The sequence below is a fragment of the Rattus norvegicus genome, chromosome 16, assembly GCF_036323735.1.
Source record: "Rattus norvegicus strain BN/NHsdMcwi chromosome 16, GRCr8, whole genome shotgun sequence".
NCBI classification, from domain to species: domain Eukaryota; kingdom Metazoa; phylum Chordata; class Mammalia; order Rodentia; family Muridae; genus Rattus; species Rattus norvegicus.
The window spans coordinates 74,088,729-74,102,597 of NC_086034.1; the positions used below are offsets into that span (position 1 = coordinate 74,088,729).

General features: G+C 41.5%; 1 protein-coding gene across 13 annotated transcripts in view; it reads left to right on the plus strand.

Annotated features, from left to right (window-relative positions):
• Adam18 (ADAM metallopeptidase domain 18) overlaps positions 1-13,869 on the plus strand; it is a 72,888-nt gene that overhangs the window by 33,755 nt on the left and 25,264 nt on the right. For all 13 annotated transcript variants that reach the window (XR_005494666.2, XR_010058314.1, XR_010058313.1 and 10 more), the window contains 4 exons: positions 1,771-1,907; positions 3,193-3,370; positions 10,367-10,462; positions 13,108-13,306. Coding sequence is in view for 7 of the 13 variants with exons in the window: in XM_039094795.2 (XP_038950723.1) it covers positions 1,771-1,907; positions 3,193-3,370; positions 10,367-10,462; positions 13,108-13,306 (610 nt within the window). In the remaining 6 variants the exon portion in view is untranslated. The remainder of the gene's footprint in view (positions 1-1,770; positions 1,908-3,192; positions 3,371-10,366; positions 10,463-13,107; positions 13,307-13,869) is intronic.

The window sequence follows — 13,869 nt, forward strand, 5'->3', positions numbered from 1 at the left end:
ATTTGAGATCTCTTTCTCATCTATGCCTACAATTTGAAGGTTTTGATCTCTCCTTGGTGTCTCACATTTCCTGCATAGTCCTTCCCTATGCGTTTTAATTGTTCTCACATTCTTACCTTATTTGGCTGGACTGTCTACTTAATCATTGAATCCTGATAGTCTATCTTCTGCTCCATCCAATTCCCCTTATAAGAGTTCCTTTTGACTTTTTTAGTTGAATTACTGGATTTTTCAATTCCATATTCATTTCATCTTGAATCCTCCCCAATGTTTCTGTCACTTTACTAAATTCCAGTTTCAAGTCTTGAATTGTCATCGTTTCCATCAGCCTTATTTTCGTGTGTTCTTGGGCATCACGTAGACATTTTTTCTTTACTTTTATTGAGTTATTTCTTTGTGTCTGCTTTAAACTTTTTGAATTATTTGGTGACATTTCTGAATTTTTTCTTTTTAAATTCTGTTTCCTGGGGTTTGTCTAAGTAATTCTAATTGGCAAACATTTCTACAGGACTGGTAGGTTTTAGAGGGGAGATCCTTGTTTGATCTTTCAGAATGTTGATATTTTTTGCAATAAACTCTGGGCCTGTGAAATTCTTTGTTAGTTCTGTGTCCGATATGGACAGAGGTTAGGACAGAAGAGAGGACTGGGGACAGGTTGGGGCTAGAAGATAGAAATGACTCAGATCAGCAATTCTGAACCTGTGGATATCCACCCTTTTGGGTTGCATATCAGATATTTACAGTATGACTCATAACAATAGTGAAGTTACAGTTATGAAGTAGCAATGAAATAATCTTATGGTTGGGACTGGGGGGTGTCACCGCATCATGAGGAACTGTATTAAAGGATTGCAGCATTGGGAAGTTGAGAGCCACTGGCTTACATGGAATAAAGTCAAATGAATGGGGGTGGGGGTTAGGCTGGTGTGTAGAATGTGTGTCTTGGTCCAAGCCTGGAGAGTTGGAGTAGGGCTAACTGGGTAGAGACGTTGGGTTGGCATAGGAGGGAGAGGTGGGGTCGGCCCTTGTTGAAGCAGTGCAGGCAACTGTGGCCAGCACAGGGTGAGGCAGTGGACTTGGATCAGTCCAGATATGGTGGGTTGAGGAGGGTAAGATGAGGTGAACATCAGACAGATTCACCAAGCTAGAACTTGGGGAATGGCAGGTTTCACATCTGCAGAACTCATACTGATGGCTTTGTGAGTGAAATTATTTTGAAAATCTTAACTTGAAAGTTGGTTTATTTTGAGGAGTCTCTTCTTCTGCATGACTTTAACCAATAGTTTATGTTCAGTTAGACTTTTTAAAAGTAGAAGACTGTGGCTCCTATGCTGCTGGGAATTAAGGCCCCAGCTTCTACATTTTAGCACAAAGGCTAATGTTCCCAAATCCAGTATCATTACCCATTGCCCTCCCTGTTCTGGCTTTAACCTTCAAATTTTAACACTCGGGATTTCAAACTTAGATACTACAGATACAGGAAGTGTACCTATTAGCTACTTTTTCATACTGATATAATTTCCTGTTTAAAGTTATACATATGTCTGTAATATGTGCAGTTTTGTAGGTTTATTTTATCTGCTCAAATAAAAACTTGCAGTTAAATTAAGGTAGCCAATTAGCATAGATGTGACTAGCAAAGTAAATTGTTATAAAGTATGCTCAATGTAAAAAGTAGAGTATAAAATTTTGTTATTACAAAGATGTTTATCACTTGCCCTTATTTTATTCTTACATAATAATTTCTTTCTTCAATTTTCTCTGTTTTAGTATCCAGAAGACATAGGTTTGGAGGGACTCTCCATGGTTATCACTCAACTGATTGGCCTTCACATAGGATTAACATACGACGATGTTGATAATTGTTCCTGCCCCAGAGCTCCATGCATAATGCAACCGGAAGCATTGTAAGAATTCTTACGATGAATTTTACTTTTTAGTTCTTTACTAGGTTTGTTTATTTTATTTTATTTAGGTTTTGCCTGCCTGGGTTTCTTTATGCCATGTGTGTGCTTAGTGCCCACTAAGGACAGAAGAGGGCATCAGGTCCAAGAACTGAAATGACAGATGTTTGTGAACATCTGTGGATGCTGGGAATCAAACCCAGCTCCTCTTCTTGTAACTGCTAAGCCATCTCTCCAGTCCCTGATGGTGACTAATTCCACACATGTTCTTCCAAGATTAACTTCATGATTTGATAAACACTGAAATTTTTTATTAATTTCCATAAGTTAGAAAATTATATTATGCTTAATAAGGGATACATAAAATATTTTCCATCTGATACCTGAGACTGGAAACTGCTATATAGTATTATTAAGATATTTTTATTGGAGGAAACTAAAGGGAGACCACTTAACATTGAGGAAAACGGTAAAGTCTTATCTAAACACATGATACTGTTGCTACTTTGCGGCCTAGAGGTACCCTTAATAGTGCAAAATAGTTCTAGCAGCTTCCGTATTTTGGTGTTTAAAAAACAAATGGAGGGAAGATTTGAAAGGGGAAGATGTCATTGATTTGCATGAATTATGATTCTTTATCTAGAAAACTCAACAGACACGATCCATAGACAGAGGACAATGAATAGATATGTTAAAAAAACAATTCCGAGTGAACGATTCTAGAAAAAGCATGCTAATTATCAAATTAGATGACTTAGAAAATTACCACACTTCTGAGAAATGTACATTCAGTTTAATCTAGATCAATTTTTTTTCCAAGTAGCCGTGAAGGAATTTGGTGAGTTCTCCGTGAGATGCTGAAATAGGGATAACATATGGAAACAACATCTCCAGTACTGTGAGCTGGAGTGCGAGGGCAAGGGGAGATTGTATAGAGGAGAGGCACTGTGGACTCTCTCCCGATGGGCAGAAATGAAGAGGAGAAAGAGGACACTAGGCACAAGACACACTAAACTGCACAGGGTGGAATCTTTACTGCATAACAGAACTCCTGGCTTTTATTAGGTCTTGATGACAGTCACAGGGTCTAATCCAATCATAGAGTACAATTTGCAAGAAAGGCAGTACTGTGGATTATATTTGAAAGACGCAATATACAACTCAAGTTTTACATTTACCCCTCTGCTGGAGTATACAGTTTTTATTTGAGCCAGCCTGGGATTTACCATTGTCACGATGTGGTGCTTTAGGACGCTTGTTCATCAGAGAATTTTTTTTTCCACTTTAGGAGTTCCAGTGGGATGAAGACTTTTAGCAACTGCAGCGTGCACGACTACACGCATTATGCTTCGAAGCTTGACATGCAATGTCTTGGTGACCTGTCAAATGTATTACAACCAAAGCAATCCGTGTGCGGCAATGGAATCGTGGAAGGCAGTGAGGAATGTGACTGTGGTAACGAGACGGTGAGTAGGGAACATTCATGTTGGACCCGGGTGTTCCCATCTGTATAACACATGTTGTCTCACTGTGTGCTGGGTGTATGCTCTGACATCTTTATCAGGTGATTGACATGCGTCGATGAGGATAAAACAAGTGCATTGCTTTCCCACGCCTCCTTTGCGATGTTCTTTTCCAAGGCAGGGCTCTGGGCAGCCTAGGTTGGCCTTGAACTTGTGCCCCTCCTATGTCAGTTTCCCTAGGGTCAGGATAGCAGAAGGCGTATTAGGCATCTGTTGAGTTGGGAAGACAAGTGTGGACTGCAGGCCTGGTTGCATAGCTGTCGCCCCACCTGCCAGCTTGAAGTATATTTTGAATATATAGAATAAATATATGAATGTATGGAGTCTTTTTTTGGAGGCTACTCTGTTACAAGCTCCTCTGATTCCAGCTTCTGCTTTTTACTGAAACATGCTAAATTTGATTCAAACTACCCCCTGTACCTCATGATTGCAAGTGTTTTAAATTTTCATAGTATGTTGTCTTACCTCATTAACAAACAATTACAAGCTTTTGGGTGCCTTTAAAAATTGTTTCTGAATTCAGTTGTGTCCTTCATTATAATCCCGTCAGCCAGATTTCTGGTGCACACCACACCCCTCTAGCAGATCTCCCATATTTAGACTATTATAAATGTGACTGTCCTGTAATATTTAATAATCTCATCCATTTACATAATATAAAGTACAATATAATATAAATATACAATTCCTCTGCCAGGAATGGCATCTTCTTTCCCCATAAATAAAGCTGATCGCCTTCTTTACATACTACTAAGTCCCTAAAAAATCCAATCATCTTCTACCTTAAACAAAAGAAAAGAAAAGAAACCTGTGAATGCAATTCAGTGTGTGCGTTTATATCCTTGTGTGGTGACTACTCACGTGGATTTCCAAAAGCTATTTGACTGTCCTGATATGCAACACTGCTAACCTCTTGCATTCCCTGCCACTAAATGTGGTGCCCTGCCCTGGCAGAAGACAGTGCTTGCTGCCTTTAATGAAAGGAGAAAGCAGTGTGGTCTTTAGCTCCTGTGTGAGTGCTCACGTTATAAACAGACGTTTCTTCTGATGCTGGGTTTTACTGTACAGCCCTGTACTAACCTCATGGCCTCCCCTTGCCTCCGGAGAGCTGGCCGGGCTGGCAGTCGCTATCCCCAGACTTTGTGCTGATGGTCACTGCTCTCATAGTATGTCTTCCATGATCACTGTTGTGGAAGAGTGTTTTTACTCCTTGTTGTGGGTGGGTGAGTGGGTGAGTGGGTGCTCCTGGGTCACAGCAGTATTTCTAGCCTGTATCAGAGTGGGCTCAGGGATTCTGAAAACTACTGATCATCCCTCAAGTGTTCAGCTTGTAGATAAAAGACTTAGCTCCAGGAGGGAGGTAAATAAAAAAGAAGGAAGGAGGGAAGAAAATAATCACTATGGGTGGCTGAAAAGTACATAAGGAATTATTTACAAAAAGAAAGGAAGAAAGAAAAATAAACCTTTGACCTATAATACATGCAATTCAATGTACATATATAGTTTTAATGAACTTTTCTCATCTCGGCTGACAAAGCCCTCTCTAAAAGCCAAAGATGACCTAATAGCATACCTGCCATGGGGCCATAATGAGACAAGCTAATAACTAGCAGGTGATCATCCTGAGATGGCCAGCCTTGGATTATTATATAATCTGCGACTGGTTCGCCCTAATTAAGCAAGGCTGTGAGGGATTCATTTTAGGAAAGATTCCTGCTATTAAAATGATTTTCCTGTTGTTATTATTAAATATATATAACAATCATTAAGTAATAGCACACCCCTTTGGAGCAGATCTCTGCAGTTCTATAAAGATATACTGTCTTGTAGTGATGCTATATAGACAAATAGAAGTCTTAATGATGATCCTATAAGAATTCCTAAAATTATAACAGTGATTATTAAGCTCTTTTATAGTGGGACTGCTATTAAGTCTTTTTCTGATAGTCAAAACTGCAGTGAGAACTCTGCCAGTCCCCCAAGTGTCACCAGTTACTTGCTCTTAGATGGTAACCAGACTTTCTCCTACTCAGAGCACATTCCAAGCGGCTGTAAAACAATTAACCAAAGGTCATAAAAAGGGAACTAACAATTTATTATAGGTGATAGGACAGAGGATAAAACATTGACTGGGTTTATCTATACAAAACTCCACTAATAACTTAGTTTTGGTTTTAAACCTTCAGTGAACCTGTAGAGCTGAGACAGGTGATGGACATTTAGTCAGATAATTACTCCTGATGAATATGCATGCAAGCATTCTCTGTTGTAAACTTCTATTTCAATGTATGACTTGACTTTTTATGTGAACTTTTGATGAACTTTGTAATATGTCATCATGTATTCTGAAAGATGTTTAAGTGCTGAGGACCAAGAGAAGAGTCAGGACTGAGCTGGAGAGGACTGAACGAAGATGAACAGAGCTAAGAAGAGCTATGCTGAGGGGAACTGAGCTAAGGGTACCGGGGCTGAAAAGAACAGAGCTGAGAGAGGAACTGAGCTGAGGAGAAGTTTTTAGACTGTTCTACCTTTTAGACAGAACTGAACTCAAGAAGAACTTAGAAGTATAGCCATAGCATTGGGAGAAAAGGCATTGGAGATTAAGAGCATTATTGGGACATCAGAGCAGGAAGAGAGCAAGATCAGAAGGAGAATGCAGAGTGGAATAACTTAGAGACTATAGGTAACTTAAAGTACTATGAGAGCAATGTGCAGAATGCAGAGGGAAAGGGGAAAGGAGGAAAAGCTGCAGAGAGCAGAAGGAGCAGGCAGATTTTTCCTTACCATGGGACAGAACAGGTTATTTCTTAATAACAAGACAGACTTAGTCTTATTAAAAGGAACAAGCTTTCTTCTTACAAACTTGGGTTTACTTCATTTAGCATTAAAAGGGTAGAAGCTTTTTCTTTCTCTATGCAATAAAGATTGGAGCTCATATTTCATCCAGAATGAGTGAGGTTTTTTTCTGCACTGGTGCTTGGTCTTTTGCTCTATACGCATATGCAAGTGTGTGTGTGTGTGTGTGTGTGTGTGTGTGTGTGTAAGTATGTAATTGTGAGAATGTATGCATGTGTATGTATAAAAATGTAATTGTAAGAATGCATGTAAGCTGAGCTCAACTGATTTGAGTGGAAATGTATAAATATGCATTCATGAATCAGTATATGAACTTATATAAGTTTATGCATATTTGCCTATGTAAAAGTTTTTTCCTTCTGCAAGTGCTATTCTCTTCTCTTGGTTCACTAGAAGTTTATTGCTCCAAACTTACCCCTAGCCTGACAAGCAAGAGGCATAGGGACAAAAGGGAAAATGCTCTAGCCTTTATCTCCTGTTGTTTTAGAATGAGGTGCTAAATGCCAGAGACTGCAGTTTCTGGCCTCAGAGGAACACAGAAAGCCGATCAGTAACAGTAGCAAAGAATAGTGACTTAGACATAGATAAGTAAATCAGCTACAGTAATATAGTAACTTAGACTTAGATAAGTAAACTTATAATACAGCAACCCTAAATATCTTGTAAGACAAAGTCTTACCCTCTGCCGATGCTCTCCCCTCTCTGCTTCCTCAAGAAGAAGCAATAAGAAAGAAGACTAATACAGGGGCTGTCCTCTGGCAAAATCCCAGTAGCAGACGTGAGAAACTTTCCTTTGAGTTCTTTGTAAGGGTTGTCTTCTTGAGAGACTACCAAAACATAGAACCTATCACTGTTGCCCTTGATCACCACCATGAAGTGGAAGGCAAGTTCCTACTGATGACAATTCAGAAACAGGACCCAGAGGCCCCTGAGCTGGAACCTGCCTGAATGCACCCTCCCTGAAGACTAGCTTTTGTGGTACTATGAGGTGTGTGTGCCATGCAAGGTTCCAAAGGAGGGAGGCAACTGCCATGCCTACCCTGCTGTGATACCTATAAACCATACCAATGACCAAGAAAAACAATAATCCTAAGGGTGCAACAGTGGCACACATGCCCTGGTGGTAACCAACGGCTCTCTAGTTGGACTTAAGATCCATACAACAACAGGGAGACTGCGTATAATATTGGAAAGCTAGCCAACTGATCAGTGCTAGGGAAATCAGTGATTAGAGGAGAATCTACAACCATTAACCTATTAAACCAACTTAATCCTAAACGATAATCTGCAAAAATTTTTCTTTATACTCACAGATAATGTGTAGTCTTTACCCCTCATCAAGGAAACTTAGCTTTGCAATAGACAGAGACTTGGTAATAGAAAAACACAACCAGTCAATACGAAGAGTTGGGGGAGACCAGTCCCAGCGGATATAGCTATAAAACACCCCTGCACCCAAGGCTCAGGAAACCCTGTAGAAGACAGGGTAGAGCGGTTGTAAGAGCCCGAGCATCAGATTGTGTCTCCTAGTAACATGAGCCATACCTGTAAAGTCTCATCAGCATGATTGCCCACATGTGTGCTAAACAAGGGTGACACCGAGGAACATGCCAAATTGGCCCACGAGGCCGTAACACTACACAAAAACTACAGGCAACTCAGTGAAGCTGCCATGGAGAGAGGAGGCCCTCCCCTGGGAAAAGCACACCAATTACTTGTCCAGAGCCAAATGGTCAGGTCTGAAGACAATACGAGTAACAATATATGGACTCAACATGCTATGTTTTATGATATATATGTGTGTATATATATATTCATATATTTATGTATATATATTCATATATTTATGTATATATTCATATACATGTATACATACACACATGTGCATGCAATAACAATTAACAAAGAAGGAGAGTGGGGAGTGTTATATGGGAGGGTATGGAGGGAAGAAAGAAATTTTAAAAATGTAATTAAAACACAATTTCAAAAATAAAGCGAAAGACTTAGAGCCTTGTCCCTCATAAGAAAGTTCTCTGAGAAATATCCATCATCAGTCTTCCACAGAGCTCAGCCAACAGGGCTCCAGGTGCCATCTGTTGCTCCCGAGTGGATTTTTACTGGAGAATGTTCATGCCCACTTGCGTATATATTGTCTGTCTGTCTGCACTTTTATGTCATAAAAGAATTGAAGAGCTGCACCAGCAAATACCCTGGGTAATGCTCTCAGATTGGTCCTCCAGAGACTACTGAGCCTGGACCATTCTGAGCATCTTTGCATCAGAGCTTAGCTTGTAGGAGCAGCAAATGACCCACTGGCTGCTGCACAGGCTGACTTCCTGCTTTAAGATCCGTACCTCAGACCTGTGCTTTGGTAGAAGGCAACATGGACCTTCACAGATGTCTCCACTTCAAGTTCTGAAGTTTGTGGCTATGTATGTTACACACACACACACACACACACACACACACACACACACACACACACACGATGTCTCTCAGAAATAAGATAACAAACCCGATGGAAAGATGGCTTCCTTGGTTATGTGGGTAGACTTAACCTAATCACGGGAGTCCTTAAAATGCAGCAGATGTCATGAATGTGATAGAAGGGAACTCAGAAAGGTATAAAGACTGAATACACTGTGATATTGTCAAGGAGTCACAGGGCAGTCACAAGAAAAAAAAACCCACGCAGTGTCAGGGAGGAAACGCAGGCCTATACTTGATAGGTAGCGAAGAATCTGGATGTCAGTCATGCCACACAGCCCCAAGGAACCCAATCTGGCCAACCATCAGATTGACTCACAATTCTTTCCAGCAGTCTCCAATAAAGACTGCAGTGTGCCTGACACCTAGGAGTGGTTGCCCAGGTTACTCTAAGCAAATGTCTGAGGCACTTCTTCCTGTTAAGTGAGCCTCTGGCGTGCAGGTCAAGACTGCTCGCTGTGTTCTGTGCCATCATGCCAACTGCCCCTCCCTTGATGAATACAGTTAAATGTTGTCGCTTAATACTCCTGTCGAGGAGTGCAACAATCTAAAAACAGAGACCATTCCATATGATACCCGCAGTGATCAATCCTAGTGTACAGACAAAATCTATAACTGATATTTGCAAGGTCCTATGACTTTCTGAGGTAGCATGACTCTGAAGTTGACAGAGCACCCTCCCCCAGTACTGGTCTCCTATTTTGTGTGCTGTAAGAATCATCCGGAAGGTAGTAAAGGCCAAACAGGATGACCTGAAATTACTAGAGTAGAAAGGAAGACGGACTGAAGTGTCTTCGATGGAAAAATCAGGAGGCAATGGGGGTCATTTGAACTCTGTAAAGGTGAAATGAATAACAAGGGTATCATAAAAGTATCATGTTTGGAGTCAATGCAAATAACTGTGACATCAGAAGCCTCAAACACTGTCATGACATACACATTCCATATTATTTTGTTTTTACAATTGTAGGTGTATTATGTCATAAGTAGAGGTCACTATTAACACTGTTGGTGGGGGGAGAGTCCATGAATAAATACTTTATGTGACTTCCTAACATTTAGCTTTATCCACAATAGAAATAGCAAACAAATTAATGAGAGAACTGGAGAAAGTTTGCATTTCTTCTGCAAACTCACGGTTCCCCCCAAAACATATTTCAGACCAGCAGACTCTGAGCCAATTACCCAAATGTTCACATTATGTCTCAACAACTGATTTCAATGACATTCCCTTAGTTCTTATGATTACACATGCTTTGGGGGAGTCTAAGAATAATAAAAGCAGAAGAGGGTGAAACTTCACCAATTGTAGTTAGGAGCATAGCATGCAAATGAAAGTTGAGAAAAAGGAGAAAGAGTCAAAAAGCTGGAAGTGGTGGTGCTCTCTCCCAAAATGCTGGCCCTCGGCAGCTGGAGGCAGGCAGGCAGGCAGGCTTTGTCACTGACAAGCTGATAGAGCTACATAGGAGTCTGTCTTAGAAAGGAAGGGGAGAAGGGAGGGAAGGAAGGAGAAGCTGTGTATGGGGTGCGGGGAGGGGTTGGGATGAGGGGATGGTGTCTCTCCTGACCAGGATCCTCTTTCTCCCGAAACTGTAGGAATGTCAATTTAAAGAGTGCTGCAACCACGAAACATGCAAACTGAAAGGCTCAGCACAGTGTGGATCTGGAACGTGCTGCACACCCAAGTGTGAGGTGAGTGTGTGAAGGGAAGCCTCAGCACAGTGATACAAGACTGGACGGACCAAGTCAGCACGCGGTCACACAAAGAATGTAGGAGGGATTCCACGCTAAAGTACCGTGGACTTAAAACAGGCGTCTCCTACCGGTGCTTCCTAGTCTATGGTATGGAAACCACCAAACTGATCATCTTCCAAATGCCCAGACAGGGTAGCATGTGTACGCAACATTATGGAAAGTGCCAATAACCAGATAACTCAAAGTCAGATAAACAGTGACTTAAAATTATAGTGTGAGTAGCAGACACACATGTGCTGTGCAAAGCTCTAACAGATTGCAAAGGGTAGAGTGCGAGCATCCAAACATGGTTCCTGCCATTGGAAGGATGACACTTTAATTGATTTTTAATACGGCTTCGTGTGTGCGCACACACACACACACACACACACACACACACACGTGCATGTCATGAGGCATATGTGAAGGGCTGAGGGTAACTTGTGGGGGGTAGGTCCTCTCCCTCTACCATGTGTGTTCTGGGGATGGAACTCAGGTTCCAGGCTTGGCATCCAAGGCCTTTAACCACCGACCTATCTTGCCAGCACAACAAACCATGGCATAACCTGAAGCAGAGGTACACCAGTGTCCCTGACACAATACGGTTGGAAGAAAGGGCAAGCTCCTTAATGCAAAATACTTCAGGGCTCCCATTCTTACAAGTCACCAGTCAATAAAAATCTCACCTGTTCCCTTTCCCCAACTGTCCTCAACTTCTGTGCCGCTAAAGATTGAACATTCTCAGGCCTTGGGTTGGTTTTAGATAAGCTGCCAGTCTATAGCCCAGGCTGACTGTAAGCCTGAAATCCCTCTGCCTCAGCCTCCTGAGTTCTGGGGTTTCAGGCTTGCACCTTCGTTTAGCTCAAATTCTCTGTAAGTATCTAATTTAATGCAGTGAAACTTGGGCAATGAGAGTTTCTGAGTGTTACAACAGCCAGCGTCATAGCCAGCATCTTCCTCAAGGGTGGCGGGGGCGGTTCCATGGCCTCCTAAGGCCATTTGCTCACACACAGTCTACATATTACAGTTCACACACAGTCCACACACCACAGTCCACACACCACACTCTACAAACTACAATCCACACTCCATAGTCCACACACCACAGTCCACACACCACAGTCCACACACAGTCCACACACAGTCCCTAACACTCACCAGTTTGTTTTCTTCTTTTATATTCTGCTCTCTCAAAAATATTAAACCCACTTCTAGCTGGTTGTTTGTAGTGAGGCCTGCTGAATCCTGTAGGAAAGGGGTATGGCATGTTTTAGAAAAATGCCAAAGTAAATGCACTGATCCAAGTTTCCACATGTGATGCCTGTGATTGCTGTGCAAATTAAAGGCAAAATAAAACAACATAACTTACAGCTCTGTTTTACTTTTTCCTATTAAGATTTCTCAAGTATCATTTTACTAACTGCTACCACTGAGCTACATTCCTGCCCTGTGTGCACATAGATGTGTGCTCTACCACTGAGCTGTACACCTCCTCTGTGTGCACACTAGGCATGTGCTCTACCACTGAGCTACATTCCAGCCATCAGATCATATTTCTTGAAGTTGAAAGCCTTCTTTTACTATTTCTTATATTCTGGTCTACTGAGAAGGGATTCTTTGAGCTACTGTTTGCCCGGGAAAGTCTTTACTTCTCATTAGTTTTTAATCATTTGTGTGTGTGAATGGTCATGTCTTTGCCACAAAAGTCAGAGGACTTTTTGTAAGAACCGGTTTCCTCCTCCCACTATGAGGTTTCCATATACTGAACTCCTGCCATCACATTTGGCGGCAGACCCTCCTGTCCATTGAGGCATCTTGACGGTCCTCTCGTTCCTTTTTTTTTTTTTTTTTTTTTTTTTACATATTTTCAGGGTATGGAATTCTAAATTGAGGTTTTTTTCATTACTTTAAAGATACTATTTTACATATTTTCTTTTATTAGATATTAATTCAATATCAGATGTGTGTGCACGCATATTTATGCATATGCATGTATATGTAGTAGGATGTGCCCACACATTATTAATCATTCATTATTCTCAACACTTTTCTGTTAAAGAGTGTGATTTACAATCCTAGTTTACACGTATAAAGAAGATTCTTTCTATATCTCTTACACAAATAAGCTAGTCAGTGTCAAGGCTGAAACTGGCTTCTGGCTTGTCAACATCAGGGGTAGGAACAGTTCCGTGCCTCTCTCTCTCTCTCTTTTTTTTTTTTTTTTCTTTCCTTTCAGAGCCAGGGACCGAACCCAGGGCCTTGCGCTTGCCAGGCAAGCGCTCTACCACTGAGCTAAATCCCCAACCCCTCAGTTCCGTGCTTCTCAATCCACTTGCTGCTTGAGTCAGAATACGCATGCGCTGTGGAGTATAAGGCTTAATGGCTGCAAGCCTGCTGACAGAGGGGATCTGGGCACGTCCTAGAGAATTACTGTTCTCTGTGCTTCCCGCTGGGTGTCCTACCTGACTTTTCCCTTGCTAGAACTCTTAGTTTGGTTAAGTCCCTTAGTCCCTCGGTTAGCTACAACCAGACATGTTTAGCCATTTTCTTTGGCAAATACCTGTAGAGTCACTCACAGCCCCTGATCTTTTTCCTGTCCCCAGCTGTCAGCAGCAGGCACTCCCTGTAGGAAGGCTGTTGACCCAGAGTGTGATTTCACAGAATATTGCGATGGATCCTCTAGCCACTGTGTCCCTGACACCTTTGCGTTGGATGGTCATTTGTGCAGGTTGGGATCGGCATATTGCTACAATGGACGATGCCAAGCTCTTAACGACCAGTGCGTCAGTTTGTTTGGAAAAGGTACCGCTTTCTTTTGTACTCGTGTTGAGCTTGGGTCGCTCTGCAGGCTTTATATTACATACTCGAGAGCCTCACTGAGGAAGAGCCTGGGTTACACTTTTAAGAAGAGCTAAACTGAAAATAAAGAAAAAAATTATAGACATGATAAAAAAAAACTTCCAAGGAAATTGTTGTGCATGCGTGCCTCTTCTCAAGGTTTGATTTACAAAAAAAAAATTGTTGCTTATACCTCCTAAGTTCTGTTAAAATGTAAATAGCAAATACGTAGATTGTGACACGGTAATTCTGTTATCCACCACATTTATGGTCCAGTATTGAGAACACAAAGCTTACAAAGCTTGGAGTGGATATCATTTAGGGGTGACCAGCTTCCTGAGTGTTGAGCTGCACTGTAGCAGCCATCACAGGCTACCTGATGCGAACTGCTCAGGATTCTTAGCATGTTTAGTTTGTTTTGAGATAGTCTAGGTTTATGGTCGAGGCTGGCTTTGAACCAGCATCCTCCTCTCTTGGTCTTGTTCGTCTCTCTTTTCTTCTACAACGAACATTTTAGAGAAATCCAG